The 18,809-nt window shown below is 48.7% G+C and overlaps 1 protein-coding gene across 1 annotated transcript in view; it reads right to left on the minus strand.

Annotated features, from left to right (window-relative positions):
- Slco2a1 (solute carrier organic anion transporter family member 2A1) overlaps positions 1 to 18,809 on the minus strand; it is a 53,195-nt gene that overhangs the window by 5,275 nt on the left and 29,111 nt on the right. The window contains exons 5-12 of the mRNA XM_070005442.1: positions 16,546 to 16,773; positions 15,626 to 15,724; positions 12,462 to 12,598; positions 9,428 to 9,506; positions 8,673 to 8,837; positions 6,093 to 6,282; positions 3,622 to 3,787; positions 985 to 1,148 (exon numbers count right to left, since the gene is read on the minus strand). Of these exons, the coding sequence (XP_069861543.1) occupies positions 985 to 1,148; positions 3,622 to 3,787; positions 6,093 to 6,282; positions 8,673 to 8,837; positions 9,428 to 9,506; positions 12,462 to 12,598; positions 15,626 to 15,724; positions 16,546 to 16,773 (1,228 nt within the window). The remainder of the gene's footprint in view (positions 1 to 984; positions 1,149 to 3,621; positions 3,788 to 6,092; positions 6,283 to 8,672; positions 8,838 to 9,427; positions 9,507 to 12,461; positions 12,599 to 15,625; positions 15,725 to 16,545; positions 16,774 to 18,809) is intronic.

Consider the following 18,809-nt stretch of genomic DNA (forward strand, 5'->3'; position numbering starts at 1 on the left):
CATGGACTTTCCTGGCCCAGGCTGGCTTTGAACTGAGATCCTCAGATCTCAGCCTCCTGAGTAGCTAGGATGACAGCCACTGGTGCCTGGATCCATGAAACTCTTATCACCAATGAACCACCAGGAAGCCAGAAGTAGTAGAGCTGTAGCTCAAGTGGTAGAGTTTCCACTTTGAGTGAGAAAGCTAAGGGATAGACCAGATCCTTAGTATAAGCCCAAGACCCCCCCCCCCACACACAAACACACACACACACACACACACACACACACACACACACACACACACACATATGCACGCATGCCTGCACACACAAGACACACTAAGCTAGGACCTAAAGATCTGTGTTTCTACAGGGGATGGCTGTCATGAGCTCAGGTTTGAGAATCACTGGTCCATATCGTTTTCAAGGATCCTCAAAACCCCCTTAAAGAGCAACAAAGCAGGAGAGGCAGGCCCTGGGAGGAGGATTTGCTGGCTCAAGTCTGATCAAGTTCCTTAGAGTATCTTCTAGAAGACAGCTGTGTTGTAATTAGGGCCCCCGGGGCTGCTGGCTTCTGTGCACAGATTCAAGAATGTCTTGCTCCAGGCCAGCGTTGTGGGCTCACGATCCGAGCAGCTGCACAGGACCCCACCTTTAGAAGGGCCTAGTAGGGCCAGATTTCTCCCCCTCTTTGCTCCCTTCAGGAAGAGGGAAGTTAGCCAGGCACCGGTGGCTCACACCCATCATTCTAGCTACTCAGGAGGCTGAGATCTGAGGATTGCATTTCAAAGCCAGCCCAGGCAGGAAAGTCCTTGGGACTTCTTCTCTCCAGTGAACCACCAGAAAACCAGCGTTGTGGCTCACGTGGTAGAGCGCTCACCTTGAGCTGAAGAGCTGAGGGACAGTGTCCAGGCCCAGAGTTCAAGCCCCACAACAGACAAAAGAAAGAAAGAAAGAGAAAGAAAAGTGGGTTATGTGGGGATCTCCAGGGGGTGCCACTCACCGCAGGACCATCATGTAGAGAGGGTTGTGGGAGATGCAGGCGATCAGTGCTACAAAGGAGATGAGGAAGATGGCTGGGAGGAGGAAGTGGGCACAGGAGATGGGGCACGATCCAGTCTTGGCTGAAGCAGATACTCCCGTCACACAGCTGCAGTTCAAGTAGACCTTGAAGAAGAAAGGAGACTTCCCGTGGTGATCTCCATGATTTCACACAGTTCAAAAGCTAGCATCGGGGCTGGGAAGGTGACTCAGTGGTAGAGCGCTTGCCTTCCATGCCTGAGACCCTGGGTTCGATTCCTCAGCACCACATAAGCAAAAAGAAAAAAGCTGGAAGTGGTGCTGTTGTGGCTCAAGTGGTAGAGCGCTACCCTTGAGCTGAAGAGCTGAGGGACAGCGCCCAGGCCCAGAGTTCAGGCCCCACGACCAGACCCAAAAAAACCAAAAACTAAAAACCAAAAAAACAAATGCTGGCACTAAGCCAGGGGCGCCGGGGGCTCATGTCTGTCATCCTAGCTACTCAGGAGGCTGAGATCTGAGGATCGAGGTTCAAAGCCAGCCCGGGCAGGAAAATCTGAGACTCTGATCTCCAATAAACCACCTGAAAACCAGAAGTGGCATTGTGGCTCACATGGTACAGCATTCACCTTGAGCTGAAGAGCTAAGGGATAGCGCCCAGGCCCAGAGTTCAAGGCCCACAACCAACCAAAAAAAAAAAAAATGTGGTCACTAGTCATAAAAGAAATGCGAATCAAAACAACATTGAGATACCACCTCACCCCAGTTAGAATGGTTATCATCAAGAACTCTAATAACAACAGATGCTGGAGGGGATGTGGACAGAAGGGAACCTTTGGCCACCTTTGTTGGTGGGAGTGTAAACTTGTTCAACCACTTTGGAAAGTAGTATGGAGGTTCCTCAAAAGACTCTGCATAGAGCTCCCCTATGACCCAGCAATCCCACTTTTGGGCATTTATCCAAATGATCACAAACAAGACCATAATAAAGCTACCAGAAAAAAAAATGTGGGCTCATAGCTCTCTGTAGGGCATCGTATTAGGTTATGATCCTCCAGAGAAAGAACATCTAACCCCTTGCGAGCCTGGCCTTCCAATTCTGGCTCATCCATTCACTGGTTGGGTGAGACATGCCTCACTTGGAACTTGCCGGGTGCATTCTTGTATCAGCCTTTGAACGTGATGTTCCTTGGACCTGCAGTGTTTTAGTTCCAGGTCTCCATGATTTCTTTCTGCTTGTTCTATTGTCACCTCCCCAGGGAGGACCTCCCAGATGGTCCCTGTCTCATTAAATCTCTCCCTGACTCTATCTAGGCATTTATTTGCTAGGATGTGTGTCCCATAGGAGCAGAATCTTGGTCTGGTATCCAACCCTCTCTCTCCGCTTCCCCTAGTACATCCTTAGCACCATGGCTGTGACAGTGCTGAATAATTGGTGTGTGTGTGTATGTGTGTGTGATTAGTGGGGCTTGAACTCACACCCTGGGCACTGTCCCTGAGTCTCTCTGTGCTCAAGGCTAGGTGAGCCACAGCACCACTTCCGGCTTTTTCTGTGTATGTGGTATTGAGGAATCGAACCCAGGGCTTCATGCATGCTAGGCAAGCACTCTACCACTGAGCCACCATCCTAGGCCTGTCCCTTAGCTTTATTTTTTTGATCAAGTCTGGCATTCTACCACTTGAGCCAAAGCTCTATTTCTGCTGGGGTGGGTTTTTTATTTTTTGTTTTTGTTTTTATTTTTATTTTTATTTTTTGGTGGTGGTTAATTGCAGAAAAAGAGCCTCACAGATTTTCCTGCCTGGATGGACTTTAAACCTTCCGAGTGGATCTCTGAGTAGATCTGAGTCAATCTGACTCAATGTCTGTCTTCTGAGTAGCTTGAAGTTCAGGTACCTGTCACCGGTATGCCATGTACATGTGCTGAATAATTAACCAATGATTTGAGTTGGTTTCTGGTTGGCTGATCTCAGAAGAATCTGCAACCCTAGAGCTCACTAGGGATGGACAGGGCCCGGCCAAGAGATTACACAGTTGCCGCCAGCTGTCCAAGTAGAAGGCTAGTGGCCAAGAGACACCCAGCCTGGGACACAAGTGTCCAGATCTGCCTCTTTATAGCTGCATGGTACATGGCACCTCTGGGAGCTGAGGGTCAAAGTAATCGCTCCTGCTGGGCACCAGAGGCTCACACCTGTACATCCTAGCTACTCAGGAGGCTGAGATCTGAGGATCATAGTTCAAAGCCAGCCCGGATAAGAAAAGTCTGTGAGACTCTGATCTGCAAGGAACCACCAGAAAACCAGAAGTGGCGCTGTGGCTTAAGTGGTAGAGTGCTCTCACCTTGAGCTGAAGAGCTCAGGGATGGCACCCAGGCCCAGAGTTCAGGCCCCACAACCCACCTGGCTCTGTGCATGGATTTGCTGAGGCATTATGAGGCTTTTAGAATGAACTGGTTGGACACAGGCCAGTCTTTGACTTTGGGGCTGCCAGCATCCGGTCCATGACCTCAGGGGAGGGGAGGCGGAGAGAGGATGGGTGGGACGGGGAGGAGGCCAGGATGTCGGTCGGACTGGCCACTGTCCCTGAGACCAAGGTGTGGTCTGTTAGACCCTGGCTGGCCCTTACCGCTCGCTTGGAGGTGACAGAGCTCATGTTGATGTTGCTACAGCCAGCGTGGCAAGGGGAAAGATACTCGACTCCATTGTCTCCACAGACCGGGTGGAAGATGGCATCCGGGCACAAGCAGTCCCTGCGGCAGGCGGGAGGCTGCGGATGTATAGAACTTGGTGTGCTGCCAGTAAAGCAGGAAGCAAAGGATCAAACAAAGCCAAAAAAAAAAAAAAAAGAAAAAAGTCCAAGAAACAAATCTACACTGCAGCCCCATGTGAGTTCCTGGGCTGGTTCACGTGTCTGTGTGTCTGTTTGTCTTGGGCTACTGCCCTTCTGGGATCTGAAGTATGAAGAGAGTTGCCAATGGTGACTCTACCACTGTTTGGGATCATGGCCTTTCTGTTTTTTTTTTTTTTTTCTTTTCCTGATGCTTGGAGACCAAACCCATCAATTACTCAGAAAGACCGGGTCAGAGCCGGGCCTCGGTGGCTCACGCCTGTTATCCTAGCTCCTCAGGAGGCTGAGATCTGAAGATCGTGGTTCAAAGCCAGCCCTGGTTCAAAGCCAACTCATGAGACTCTCATCTCCCATAAAGCACCAGAAAACCGGAAGTGGTGCTGTGGCTCAAGTGGTAGAGTGCTCCTCCTTGAGCTGAAGCTGGGCGGGTGGAAGGCAAAGACTCCCTCCGCTTAAGGCAATCAGTTTGGAGCTCTCATTGGTTGCCTGTCTTTGGGGCCAATGAGATAGCACCCGGGCCAACCACAGCCCTGTGAACTTCAAACCAAAGGGATTCCCGTCCCCCACCCTCCCGCCGCCATTGGTGGATCTTGGTAATCTCTGGGTTAAGTCTGTGATAGTGTCTAAAAATCAAGATCATTAATATTTATAGGCATCTTAGGTGCCAGGCTTCCAGTGCTCAGGGCCTTTTCCTATCACAATTTTACCATGAATAAGAAAACTGAAGCTGAGTTGGGATAACTGGCATCCTTCATAAGAGTTCTGTAATGAAAGACCTCCGTCTGATCTGTTGGTATGTGTTGAGCATTGTGAAAGCCACAAAGGCAAAAAAAAAAAAAATTAAAATTAAATTCTGGGTTTCTCTTGATTGGCTTATCAGCCCCCCAGGACAACCCCAAGCTGCTCACCCTAAATACCCACCCTCTCCCTTCCCTTGTAACCCTTCTTCTCCACCTACCAGAGTCAGAGGAGGTTAATGCAGAAAGAAAGAATAGGGCTGGGAAGGTGGCTCAGTGGTAGGGGGCTCGCCTTGCATGCATGAGGCCCTGGGTTCAATTCCTCAGCACCACAGACACAGAAAAAGCAGGAAGTGGTGCTGTGTGGCTCACATGGTAGAATGCTAGCAAAAGAAGGTCAGGGACAGCACCCAGGCCCTGAGTTCAAGCTCTACGACTGGCCAAAATTTAAAAAGAAGAAGAAGAAGAAGAAGAAGAAAGAATATGCAGAGCTGGGGAGGTGGTAGCGGTAGAGTGCTTGCTTCGCATGCATGAGGCCCTGGGTTCAGTTCCTGGGTACCACAGACACACAAAAATAAATAAAAAGAATACGCATTGCGTCTCCAGCTCTTGCAGCCTCATTAGGCAAAGTCCAAGAGCAAAAGTTGTTGCCAGATGGTGCCCAAGAACCACCGGACAGTAGTAAGTCTTCCCTTTGTAGTGCTCAGAGGCTAGGCTCAAAACTTACAACTTCACCGGACGCCAGTGGCTCACATCTATAATCCTAGCTACTCAGGAGGCTGAGATCTGAGGGGTCACAGTTTGAATCCAGCCTAGGCAGGTTAAGTTCATGAGACACTTACCCCTAAAATTAACCACCAGAAGTAGACATGTGGCTCAAACGGGAGTGCACCATCAGTCTTGAGCGAAAAAGTTAAGGGACAGTGCCCAGATCCCGAGTTCAAGCCCCAGTACCAGCATACAAACATACAAACATACACCCCCTCCCCTCAACTTACCACTTCCTTTCAGCCCCTCCACCTCACCCACTCTAATTTCCAATCTCCCACAGCCTTCACTGTTCTCCCAGGCTTTTCAAGAAGCCCTCTTGTCTTTCTTCACCTGCTCAATGAGTAATTCTAGCTGGCCCTTGGAGCTGATGCTACACAGAGATTATTTCCTAGTTCCTGAGGCTCAGGTTTACCCTGAAACCAAGCTAATTAGTTTTGGTGGGAGGGGGTGCTTCTGAAAAAAAGAAAACAACCCAACAGAGCCCTGATTGTGGATAGCTTCCTTAGAACACTGTGATCTTCACTCATAACGGAACCTACTATTAAAGATCTGATTTCCTAGGTTGCCCTATGAGAGATCAGATCAAGAGAAGAGAGAAGAGGAGAGGAGATGGGAAGAGAGGGGAGTGGAGGGGTGAGAAGACGCGTGGGGAGGGTCAAAAAGCAAGATTATCTGTCAGCAGGATTCAGGCTCTGGCTTAATCAAGGCCATCTGGGCAGCAGCGCCCTTGACTCCCGTTACCTGGGTGGGTAGACCTCAGACACGGCCGAGGCAGAGCATCCCATGAAGAAGAGGGGGATACAGAGGATGGTGGAGATGGTGATGATGGTAGCGGCCACACGGGGGATGGTTTGCAAAGAGAAAGCGAACCGTTTCATGAGGATTCCTCCAAACAGCATCCCCAAGGCTGCCGCGGGGAGGTTTACAGCACCTACAAATGGTGAGAAGGAGCTGGGATCTCCAAAAGAAAAGGTCAAAACAACCCTGAGATACCATCTCACACCGGTCAGAGCAGCCAACGCCGCGAATTGAGACAACAACCAATGTTGGTGGGAATGGGGGAAGGGGGGCGTGCACCGTCGGTGGGATTGTAAACTTGCACACAACTACTCCGGACAGCAGTCTGGAGGTTTCTCAGAAAGCTACACATAGACCTTTGCTATGACCCAGTCATACCACTCCTGGGCATCTATCTAGAACATTATGAGTCAGGATACCATCAAGACACCTGCACAACCACGTTCATTACTGCACTACTCACAACAGCCAAAATACAGAAACACCCCAGATGCCCTGCCAGAAGAATGGTTCCAAAAATGTGGTACCTATTCACAGTGAAATTTTACACAACCGTTAGAAAGAATCATGTATCGTCTGAGGGGGAAATGGATGGACCTAGAACAAATAATGTTGAGGGAGGCAAGCCAAGCTCAGACAGACAAACAGCCCATGTTTTCTCTCGTATGTGGAAGATGGATCTAAAATATCCTGGGACATGATAAACTACACAGGCTTCTAGACACACTCAGTGAGACCGAAATAGGATACTGTTAGGGGACAAACTCATAAGCACTGCTTATGTGTCTCTTTACATTTACAAAAAATTATATATATAATATGTATGTATAATTATATTGAAATGTAAGAAAAGAAGGGTGCGGGGCTGGGAAGGTGGCTCAGTGGTAGAGCGCTTGCCTGGCATGCCTGAGACCCTGGGTTCGATTCCTCAGCACCACATAAGCAAAAAGAAAAAAGCCGGAAGTGGCGCTGTGGCTCAAGTGGTAGAGAGCTAGCCTTGAGCTGAAGAGCTGAGGGACAGCACCCAGGCCCAGAGTTCAGGCCCCACGACCGGACCCAAAAACAAAACAAAACAAAACAACAGCAAAAAAAAAGGGCGCATTACATCCTGAACCCTGGATATGTTCAGTTTTACTTGTAACTGTACAGAATTAATTCATTGAAATTAGTTGACTGCTTACTATTGGCTAGGCACTTTTGAGAGCTACTTTCTCTCTTTTTTTTAATGATAGTATTAGGACTTGAACTCAGGATCTCATGCTCTTGCTTAGCTTTTTCTGTTCAAGGCTGGTATGCTGCTTCTTAAACTATTCCGTAACTTCTAACTTTTTTTTTTTTTTGTCTACTCAGGCTACCTTTAAACTGTGATCTTTCAGATATCAGTGTTCTGAGAGGGGTGGTGTGAGGATTACAGGCATGAGCCTTGGGACCTGGCTTTCGAGAGTTATCTTTGTGAGAGGATTGTTAGAAGTAGTACCTTCATTTTTCCTTACCAGGTCCCACCCTGATTCCAGTAATAGAAGGTCTGATGGCTTCTGACCAGCTAGTTCAGAGACTGAAGACCAAAGGGTTTCATGATAGACTATGGCCACACACAAAAAAATGTCACCCACAAATCTCATGCTCTGGATACCCTAACCACCTTGTGGAAACCACAGGGTTGAATTCACCTGAGGAATTCACTTGGAAGTTTGGTGGATCATGCCCCTGGTTTTATAAAATAAAATAGCTGGGCACCAGTGACTCACACCTGTCATCCTAGCTACTCAGGAGGCTGAGATCTGATGATCGTGGTTCAAAGCCAGCCCGGGACAGGAAAGTCCATGAGACTCTTATCTCCAATGAGCCACTCAGAGAACGGGAAGTGGCACTGTGGCTCAAATGGTAGAGTGCCAGCCTTCCGCTGAAGAGCTCAGAGACAGCGCCCAGTCCTTGAGTTCAAGCCCCAAGGCCAAAAAAAAAAAATAATCAATCAATCAAATAAGATACTGAAGCCGCCTCTGTTCCCTGTAGATTCTGGATTTGTTTCCCTGCATGGGGCTGAGCATCTGCACTCAGTAAAGCTCTTCAGAGAGACCAGAAGTACAGCAGGGCTGGATTCACCGGACACACATCCTCTTACCAAAGCAAAGGTATTCAGACGCAGGGAAAATACCCAGGAGGCACTGCGTTTACTCCCACACCCTCCCACCCAACCTCAATTCCATCTTCGCTTGGTTCTGGTGAGGCATACCAGACTTGCAGTCTCTTGATGGGGAGGAAGGAGGTAGCCCCGGGGCCTCCACCCACTCCCCGAATGGAACAGCAAGCATTCTCAGCAGCCTGCCAAGAACATTCTAGAATGCCAAACGGGGAGGTGGGGGGGGGGGGGGGAGATGTCCTTAACATTCTTTCTCCCGGGCAAGCCCTCCTGTCTCTCCTGTTGTGTATCGGGTCTGGCCTTTGGCTCTCCCTGGATGGACAGCAGAGGGCCCATTCCCTCCTTTCCTTTAGGCCGATCCACCCGGCTCCTGCTGGAAGTACCGATGAGGAAGTTGGCATAGGCTGCGGAAGCTCCGTATTGCTTCTCCAGGAACTTGTTGAGGAACGTAGAGAGGCCAGCGATGACAGAAGAGAAGCAGCATTGAGCCAGGACCACCAGCATGAACAGGGGGTTCATCAGGAGCCTCAGGAAGATGTGAGGGAACCCTACAAAGCGGAGACGGCTGTCAGGAGCCAGGTCTTGGGGGTTACCTTCCCTCCCCCCCCCAAAAAAAAAACTATCTCAGGATGGTCCACCACTCTACCACCTCCTCGCCACCTGTGTGGCCTTTTCCCCAGAGCTGAATCCAAGGGACATGATGTACGAGCAGCCAGTCTAGGGTGCCCGCCCCCCACCCCCCATGAAGCACGGGGAACACCCCCACTCCATGGGCCCAGTGGGCTGATGGGAACAAGGATGTCACTGAGAAATCTGGTGGCGGAGAGATGAAAATAGAACCAATGCTGGAAGCAGTCTCCTCTCGTGACTTCTGCTTCCACACCCACGAAGAGATGGGAGAAAGAAAGGAGGGCTAGATCATGGGGGGAGGGGGGGTGAGGACCAACTGCTTGAACTGAGTCTCCTGATACCTGTGAGAAAGTCACCGGGATCGCAGTTCTAAGCCACAGCCACCCCTCTCCCCCAGGAGATCGGGCCAGACTTCTTGCACACCTGACCACCTCCTCTCCCCAGAGCCAGCCCCCCCCACCCCCACCCCCCCACCCCACCCAGCAGGTCTGCTGGGCTGGATAGTTACGTTTAATGAACTCCAGCAGGGAGCCTCTAGACTTGACATCTTCCATCTTCCTGGCTTCATCTGCTATGGCTGGGGATCTCTGAGGATAGCAGCAAAAGGGGTGAATGTTAATGACCTATCCTTGGTGGACTTTGACCCACCGTGGCTCAGCGCTGTCCCTCGGCTCTTCAGCTCAAGGTGAGCACTCTACCACTTGAGCCACAGTGCCACTTGTGGTTTTCTGAGTGGTTTATTGGAGATCAGAGTCTCACGGACTTTTCCTGCCTGGGGCTGACTTTGAACCACGATCCTCAGATCTCAGCCTCCTGAGTAGCTAGGATGACAGGCATGAGCTACCGGTGCCGGCAAGCATGAACTCTGGAGGTAAACACCCACCTGTATTTCTTGGCAGGAGGCCAGATTGTCTCTGTGCTAGTGCCTCCTACAGCACCTATGGGCATATTACTTAATATCTAACTTTCCCATGACTGTTGCCAAGAGTATCTTCTTGGACCCCCCTGCCCTTTTCTTGTCTATCTAGTCACAGCTATACCCCAGATTCCATGGGCTACAGGTTTCTGGGTCTCTATGATCTAGCCATTTCCCTGTTTTCAAGTCTCCATTTCTGTGTCCCTCTCTGAGATCTGAGGTTCCTACTTCCTCCTAGGCTTAAAGGCAAATCCTGCCTCCCCCAAGCTCTATTCTTGTCCTTAACCTGTCCTTAAGCTAGTGCTTAACCACTGGCATACGGTCTCAGTGGTGCTAGAACTCATCGCTCAACTCTGGAGCCCTGCCACTGATAGAATCCACCAGGGCAGCTCTGCCCTGGGGAAGAGACCGACCGCTCCCTTTCAGCGAGTGCTTGCTCCAAGCTGGGCGCCGTGCCCAGCATTGCACACACACACACACACACACACACACACACACACACACACACACACACACACACACACACACACACACAGTCTCACTCCTCACCACTTCCTTCCCAGGTAGACACTTTTAATGATCTCCAGTATTCAAAAAAGAAGAGGAAGATTTAGAAACAAAGCCGCTTGCTTAAGATCACTCAACTAGCTTTTAAGGAGCAACGCTGCGTTGAAATCCAGGTATAAGCCTCACCCCAAACCACTAAGAGTTGTTGTCAAGTGCTGCTGAAATTCCTTCCCAGGGTAAACTAAGCTTTCTTTATCCCTATTCCCACCAACCCCCACCCCACACCATTTCCCTCCTCACTGATGGGCCCAGGGTTTATTTTTCTTCCTTCCTTCCTTCCTTCCTTCCTTCCTTCCTTCCTTCCTTCCTTCCTTCCTTCCTTCCTTTCTTTCTTTCTTTCTTTCTTTCTTTCTTTCTTTCTTTCTTTCTATTGTGGGACTTGAACTCTAGGCTTGGGCGCTGTCCCTCAGCTCTTCAGCTCAAGGCGAGTGCTCTACCACTTGAGCCACAGCGCCACTTCTGGTTTTCTGAGTACTTTATTGGAGATAAGAGTCTCATGGGCTTTTCCTGCCCAGGCTGACTTTGAACCGCGATCCTCAGATCTCAGCCTCCTGAGTAGCTAGAATGACAGGTGTGAGCCACCAGCGCCCGGCTGGGCCCAGGGTTTCTTATACCTCATTGCTCTATATTGAGCTCTACTTCTGATTGAAAACACAGGCAAACACGATCTCCTTTTCCGACCCAGCTCACTGCTGAGCTCTTCCTGGCACCCCTGGAGGAACATCTAGTCTGGCCCTTGTCCTAGCTGCCGACGGCAGGTCCTTCCTGGTTGTGCTGATCTCCTGAGTCCTTACCTGACTCTCCACCTCTTCACCTGGGCCTTTTCAGATCTTCTAGCTTTCTCATTCCTTCCTAACACCCATCCTCAACCTAGCTGCCAGAACTTCACCGGCATAAAACAAGCTTTGAGACCCTCCTGTCGTGTCACATTAAGGCTTACCCTGTCTCCTGAGCCCTCATTTCTTTCCCACAGCACCCAAGGGTGCATCATTTAATATCTTCTAGTATTGGGATATCCCCTCAGCCCTTCATATGCAAACCCTCAAAGGCTTTTTAAGTGTAAAAGGAAATCATGCCACATTACCTGCTCATATTTATTGGCTTGTGTGTGTGTGTGTGTGTGTGTGTGTGTGTGCGCGCGTGCATGTGCTTAAACTCAGGGCCTGGGTACTGTCCCTGAGCTTATTTTGCTCAAGGCGGGCACTCTACCACTTCAGCCACAGCTCCACTTCCAGCTTTTTGGTGATTACTTAGAGATAACAGTCTCATGGACTTTCCTGTCCAGGCTGGCTTCAAACTTTGATCCTTAGATCTTTCTTTTTTTTTTTTATTTGCGGGGGGGGGGGTCATGGGGTCTGAACTCTGGGCCTAGCACTCTACCACTTGAGTCACAGCGCTACTTCCGGCTTTTTTCTTTTTGCTTATGTGGTGCTGAGGAATTGAACCCAGGGCCTCATGCATGCAAGGCAAGCGCTCTACCACTGAGCCACCTTCTCAGCCCTGATCCTTAGATCTTTTTTTTTTTTTTTTTTTTTTTTTTGTCGGTCGTGGGGCTTGAACTCTGGGCCTGGGCGCTGTCCCTCAGTTCTTCAGCTCAAGGCGAGCACTCTACCGCTTGAGCTACAGCGCCACTTCCGGTTTTCTGGTGGTTTATTGGAGATAGGAGTCTCACGGTCTCTCCTGCCCGGGCTGGCTTTGAACCGTGATCCTCAGATCTCAGCCTCCTGAGTAGCTAGGATTACAGGCGTGAGCCACCGGCGCCCGGCTGATCCTTAGATCTTTAGCCTCCTGAATATCTAGGATTAGAGGCATGAGCCACTGGCACCTGGATTTATTGATTCAATTCTTTCCTTCCTTTTCCTTCCTTCCTTCCTTCCTTCCTTCTTTCCTTCCTTCCTTCCTTCCTTCCTTCCTTCCTTCCTTCCTTCCTTCCTTCCCTCTCCTTCCTCAGGCCTCAGGCATGCTAAGTAAGCACTCTACCACTTGAGCAACACCTCCAGTCCACATGCCTCTCTTTTCTGGCTCCTGTCAGTAGAGTCATGGACTGTCAGAAACTTACCTCTGCCTCTCTGGGCATTGCTCTAGGGAAGAAAAAGAAGGGGAAAGAGGTGAGAACCAGGAAGCCTGAAGAAATGAGCAGGCCCAGCCACCAGGCTCCAATCCACCGAGGGTCACCAGGGCTCAAGTTCACTGTAGCTACAGAGAAACCAAAGAAGACAAGTGTTGAATGTACACATGAGCTCACTGTATGGGGAAGGGAAACCATTCAGGGGGGTGTTTCCTGCTTTTTGTTTTTGTCAGTCATGGGGCCTGAACTCAGGGCCTGGGCGCTGTCCCTGAGCTTTTCTGCTCAAGGCTATAGCACCCTACCACTTTGAGCCACAGTGCCACTTGTGGTTTTCTGGTGGTTCATTGCAGATAAGAATCTCACAGGGACTTGTCTGGCTGGCTTTCAACTGTGATCCTCAGATCTCAGCCTCCTGATTAGCTAGGATCCTAGGCATGAGCCACTGGCGCCTGGCCAGAGGGTGATTAATTAGCTTTCTTTTCATATTAGAGACAAAGCAAGCTATTAGCTAGGACCTTGATCAGGACAACGTTTCTTCTCCAGGCCATTCTAGTCTTTCCAAAGAGCCAAGGCCACAGTACAGGAATCCCCAGAATTAGGAGGTCATAAGGTCGCAGCCCCTGGCACAAATAACAGTGGCAGCCATGGTCTCTCCAGAGGGTTTACCATGGTACAGATCGATCCTACTGTTCAGATCTTACTTTCATCCTACCGTTTTCTCCTAGCACATCTGTGAAGTGGGAATGACATCTCTCCACCCCTAACCTAACTGAGCATTTGAGAGGTTGAGGCCCTTGTCCATGATTAAGGCTAAGTATCATTTTATCCAAAAAATTTCAAACCTGCCTTCCTAGTAACCCAACCCACACTCTTTTTTTATTTCTAATTTACTTTATTGTTGTTTTAGAGGTGATATATACCATATGTTGGGAATAAGTATGTTTCCTTTTGCATAGTTTCATCTGTTCCCTCATTCTCTCCCATTCCCTCTCTTCCCGTCTCCATCTATGAGTTGCATAGTTCACTTTCCTCCATGTCCAGTGCTCTCCACTGCTGCACTTTTTCTACCCTTTTCCCTCTGATTCTGTGCCCTCCCCCCACCTTCCTACAGATGTGTGCATGAATACACCACATATGAGGTAGGGAATACAGAATCAGAAAAAGAAAACAATGAATTAAGGAAAGAAGTCCTTTGTTTCCATATCTTTGGAGTTCCTTTCAGTATGTATACTATCATATATATATATATATATATACATATATATTATATATTAATATATGTTACATATGTAAATAATATATATAATATATAACATATATTATATATAATATATATAACATTATATATATATATATATATATATATATATATGGGTATTGTACCTTTGTGATTCTCTCCTAAGACTACCCTCTTTTGGTCTCGCTGTATGTGAGCATCTAGAAGTCTATGCAACTTGTCCGATCTCAGTGCCGTTTTAGATCTGACTTCCACATATCAGGGAGAACATGCACTGTTTGTCTCTCTGATCTCGGTTTACCTCACTTAACATGATTTGTTCTAGTTCAATCCATTTCCCTGCACATGACATTATTTTATTCTTTCTAATGGTGACGGAAAATTTCATTGTACCTAGGTACCACATTTTTTGGATCCACTCATCTATTGTCCAGCCTATACTCTTAACCACTGAACTTTACTAATTCACAACTGTACTGATCCATACAAAAGATGGGCCCTGATAATCCATAGGGGTCTGAGGAAACAGTCATTAACAGCAACCTTGGGATAGGCTTTTCCCTCTCACCTAGCTAGAAGCCTGCCATTTTGTTCCCCCATGCAAACAATCCACATGGGTACAGACAGAAGGAGAAGGTGGCAGAACAGTTCCCAGTCACAATGATAAGCACCCTTGGGTGCTATATCAGGTAGACCAGAAGTTCAGTTGATGATCAATTTGGGTAGCCAAAGAATCAGGAACCAACTCATAGAGTACCAGCAAGAAGGCAAAGATGGCTTGATCTCAAGGAACAAACTTCTCCTGGCTTGCCACTGTTCCTTTCCTCTCTATTCCTTTCTTTTCAATCTGGTCTGATCCTCACAGCAACAGTATTTTACTATCACTGGGCCCAGGTGAGGAAACTTAATCACAGAAAGTTGAAGTTATGCCGGGTGCTGGTGGGTTATGCCTGTAATCCTAGCTACTCAAGAGGCTGAGATCTGAGGATCATGGTTCAAAGCCAGCCCAGGGCTGGAATGTCAGTGAAACTCTTATCTCCAATTAACCACCAGAAAACCAGAAGTGGCTCTGTGGCTCAGAGTAGTACAGTATAAGCCTTGAGCAAAAGAGCTCAGGAACAACACCCAGGCCCTGAGATCAAGCCTCACCCATTGACAAAAAAAAAAAAAAAAAAAAAAGTTACATGGCTAATGTCACTAGCAAGAGGTGGGTCTGGGATTAAATACAGGCAGCCCAATATGAGGCCCACATGGTTATAGGTTATGCCTGGATAAGAAGTATAGACCCAGATATATCTTTGTGTGTGTGTGTGGGGGGGGGGGTTGTGGGGCTTGAACTCTGGGCCTGGGCACTGTCCCTCAGCTCTTTAGCTCAAGGCAAGCGCTCTACCACTTGAGCCACAGTGCCACTTCTGGTTTTCTGGTGGTTTATTGGAGATAAGAGACTCATGGACTTTCCTGCCCAGGCTAGCTTTTGAACCTCGATCCTCAGATCTCAGCCCCCTGAGTAGCCAGGATGACAGACACCAGTGCCCAGCTCTACAGCTATATTTTATGTAGCATTCTTTCTCCCCATTCTACGACATCCCCCCCCACCCCACACAATAAAAAAGAACTCTGATTTTTTTCCCCTAAATCAGCAACAAAGTAGAAAATTATTTTTCCTGATTCTCTGACTCATTCACCAAGAGATCTAAAGCCTGGGAAGCCGTGAAGAAGTTGGTGGGGCAGGTGGGGTAGGGGGGGGCATGCAGGGAGGCACAGACTCCCTGCTTTCAGTAATCTGAGGGCCTTGCAGGAGTGAATAAGCCAGGAAATGAGGTGACAACCTGAATCCCAAGCTGCGGGTTGACTGAGTGGGAAACAGGCTTATGCTCCCTGGATCTGGCGATGGGATGTATGTCCTGTACACACCTACCTGTGTTTACCCGGCCATAGTCTACGAAGATCTGCAGCATGACAGACCCTAGCAGGTACCCAAAAGCTGGTCCAAAGACGGCGATGGCAAATAAGATGGCTAGACATGGAAACAAGGGGAAGGGAGTTTGAGAATGACTGAGACAGTTCAGCATCTTAGACTTTCCAAGCTGAGGGGGAAATCCCTGAGATGTCACCTCTGGTCCCCTGGTACTAACAAGCTGGTGCCTGTGGCATCTCCCACAGACAAGGCCAGAACCACTCACGATTCGCCAACATGTAGGGATTAAAACCTACTTTTCCTCCAGCGACCTACCAGTTAAACCTGCTAGCCTGGGGAGAAATGCCAGCTCAGGGTGTGGTACATTGATGGGTGAAACCTCCCTTGGGTATATAGAGCTTGGTGACCCTAGCAGGAAGTTATGGGGTGAGTCTGTGGGTGTGGTGTCTGAGTGATCTGAGCCGTCAAATGGTCCAGGGGGAAACGGATTTGGGCATTCCAACGGCCATCTGCTATCTTTCTTTGTGGGCCCGTGTTTAAGGGCCAACCTGCCCCCTTAGAGAAGATATGTACTCAGGGTCTGTACCAGGAGTAGCAGCTGTTGTCTAAGATCTACATTAGCTGGGCATGTGTATTAGCTTAAGTAAACCTTCAGCTTCATGGTACATTGCTATGCTTGGCTCTACCCCGTGGGTCAGGCATCTGGAAGCCTGAAGTCAGCTACAGAGGCTGGGCAGTTAACACAGCCCACCATTCACCACCAGGTCTGTTCAGTAAGACAAAGAGCATCAGACTTCATGTCCATACCCCAAAGGACCTCAGCAAGCACCACCACACCCAGCACCAACCCCCCCATCTCTTCCTCCCCCCCCATCCCCGCCCCTACTTTCCCCACCACCCTCTACAAACTCAAGACTCACAGATGTACAGGGGAGAGTTGGTGGGTTCTGCGAAGTCATCTACGTAAGAAATCCCAAATGGCTGGATGGGCACCGTCCCGATGCCAGCCAGCAGCTGGGCTACTACCATCAGACCCCACATGCTGCCCATCTCCTTCTGGGTGTCCTGCGTGGCACTGTGGCACCTGCTGGGGGGTAGATTTGGCCGATGCTTCTGACAGAGCTCCTCCTGGAGGTGGCTGCGGTTCCCTGTAACCACAGGAGCCTCTGTCACCACCAGGCTTCTAATCATGGTCCTTCCCACCCCGTCACTCACCTCTACCCCTGCGCCCTCCACACACACACAAACCCTGCCAGTCCTCTACCTGGGGGCCACACAGAATACATTGGAGAATTGTGAGCATACAGGATGTCTTTATGTCTCACCTCATCTATAATTCTTTTTTTTTTTTGTCCAGTCCTGGGACTTGAACTCAGGGCCTGGGCGCTGTCCCTGAGCTTCTATTTGCTCAAGGCAAATAGAATAGTGGTGCCACAGCGCCACTTCTGGCTTTTTCTGTGTAGGTGGTGCTAAGGAATCGAACCCAGGGCTTCACGCATGCGAGGCAAGCGCTCTACCACTGAGCCCCCTTCCCAGACATCCTAGAAAGGGACTTGATTGCACGGAAGGAAAATTCCAGAGTGAGGAAGCGGGTAGGGGCTAGGGCAGTGAAAATGCTCAGCAACTAATAGCAGTTGTCAAGGGCTGTGTGGAAGGAGGGGAGTTTTCACCAGAACTGTTGGTGCTGCTGGGTGGTGGTGAGATTGTAGGGGGTGTGTATGAGACACAGTTGTAGCTGTCGTAGGAAAATGGTTGTGTGTGTGTGTGTGTGTGTGTGTGTGTGTGTGTGTGTGTGTGTGTGTAACTCCCCTGGCAAAATAAAATGCTAGTCTCTGATTTTTTTTAAAAATATAGTTTAAGTTGGAGAAAAACAAGGGAGGAGGTAACAATGTTCAACAACAAATGTACTCACGTCAGGCGCTGGTGGCTCACACCTGTCATCCTAGCTACTCAAGAAGCTGAGATCTGAGGATCATGGTTCAAAGCCAGCCCTGGGCAGGAAAGTCCGTGAGACTCTCATCTCCAATAAACCACCAGAAAACCAGAAGTGGCACTGGGGCTCAAACGGTAGAGTGCTAGCCTTGAACTGAGGGACAGCTCCCAGGTCTAGAGTTCAAGCCCCACGACTGACAAAAAAAAAAAAAAAAAAGTACTCATTGCCTTATATAGAGAGCTGTAACCCCTCTGCACATCACCTTTATGATAAAATTAAAAAAATAATAAAACATTATTTATTTATTTTGTCGGTCCTGGGGCTTGAACACTGGGCCTGGGCACTGTCCCTCAGCTCTTCAGCTCAAGGTGAGTACTCTACCACTTGAGCCATAGCGCCACTTCTGGCTTTTTCTGCCTATGTGGTGCTGAGGAATCAAACCCAGGGCCTCAGGTTTTCAAGGTAAGCACTCTACCACTGAGCCACCTTCCCAGCCCTAAAACATAATTTAATTGATATTAGCAGCAGAGAGGTTACTGTTCCACAAGTCAGGTAACAAGTATAGTTCTTTCTGGACGACGTTACCCCCTTCCTTTGCTTTCCCTTTGCTTTCGCTAGTCCTCATTATTTAACTGAATTCACATTTATTAGGACATGGTTGCTGGCATGGGTGGCAAAAGCATTTTTTTGTGTGTGTGGGGGGGACATTTAATGGTCATCAAAGATCACAAAAATGTGGACTGTTTTATTAAGTCTTCACCGTGCATGTGGCATGCTACAACAATGCCACAAAAATCCTCATGAAGTCTGACCTCATGCAATGCCCAGAAGGCAACCCTCTAGGGCCCCCTTAACTATTATTAACTTTCAAAAAATGTCAGATTACATGTCAGAAACTGTTTTTATTAAAAAATGTGAACTTCAAATAAAATAAAATAAAATAGTAATCAGTTGGCTCCAATTCCATCCAAGTTTGCTCGTTTCTCTTGGCCTGTTTCTGCTTCCCACATGGATTCGAGAACACTCCAAGAACTGGCTTTTCTTCATGCCAGATCTGAATGGACCTAAGCCCATCCGTGATTAAACTCTGAAATTTGTGAAAAAAGGGACAGCGGTTTTAAAATACAACCCCACGGATCAGAGTCTTCTAGAACGGAAGACAATTAGGCTCCTCTCTTGAAAATAAGAGGCAGGTATACATGAATGCTGGAGACAGGAAGAAGGAAGAGGGGAAGAAATGACCTCAGACAA

Source organism: Dipodomys merriami, unplaced genomic scaffold, assembly GCF_024711535.1.
Source record: "Dipodomys merriami isolate MVZ:Mamm:240054 unplaced genomic scaffold, mDipMer1.0.p SCAF_68, whole genome shotgun sequence".
Taxonomy (NCBI): domain Eukaryota; kingdom Metazoa; phylum Chordata; class Mammalia; order Rodentia; family Heteromyidae; genus Dipodomys; species Dipodomys merriami.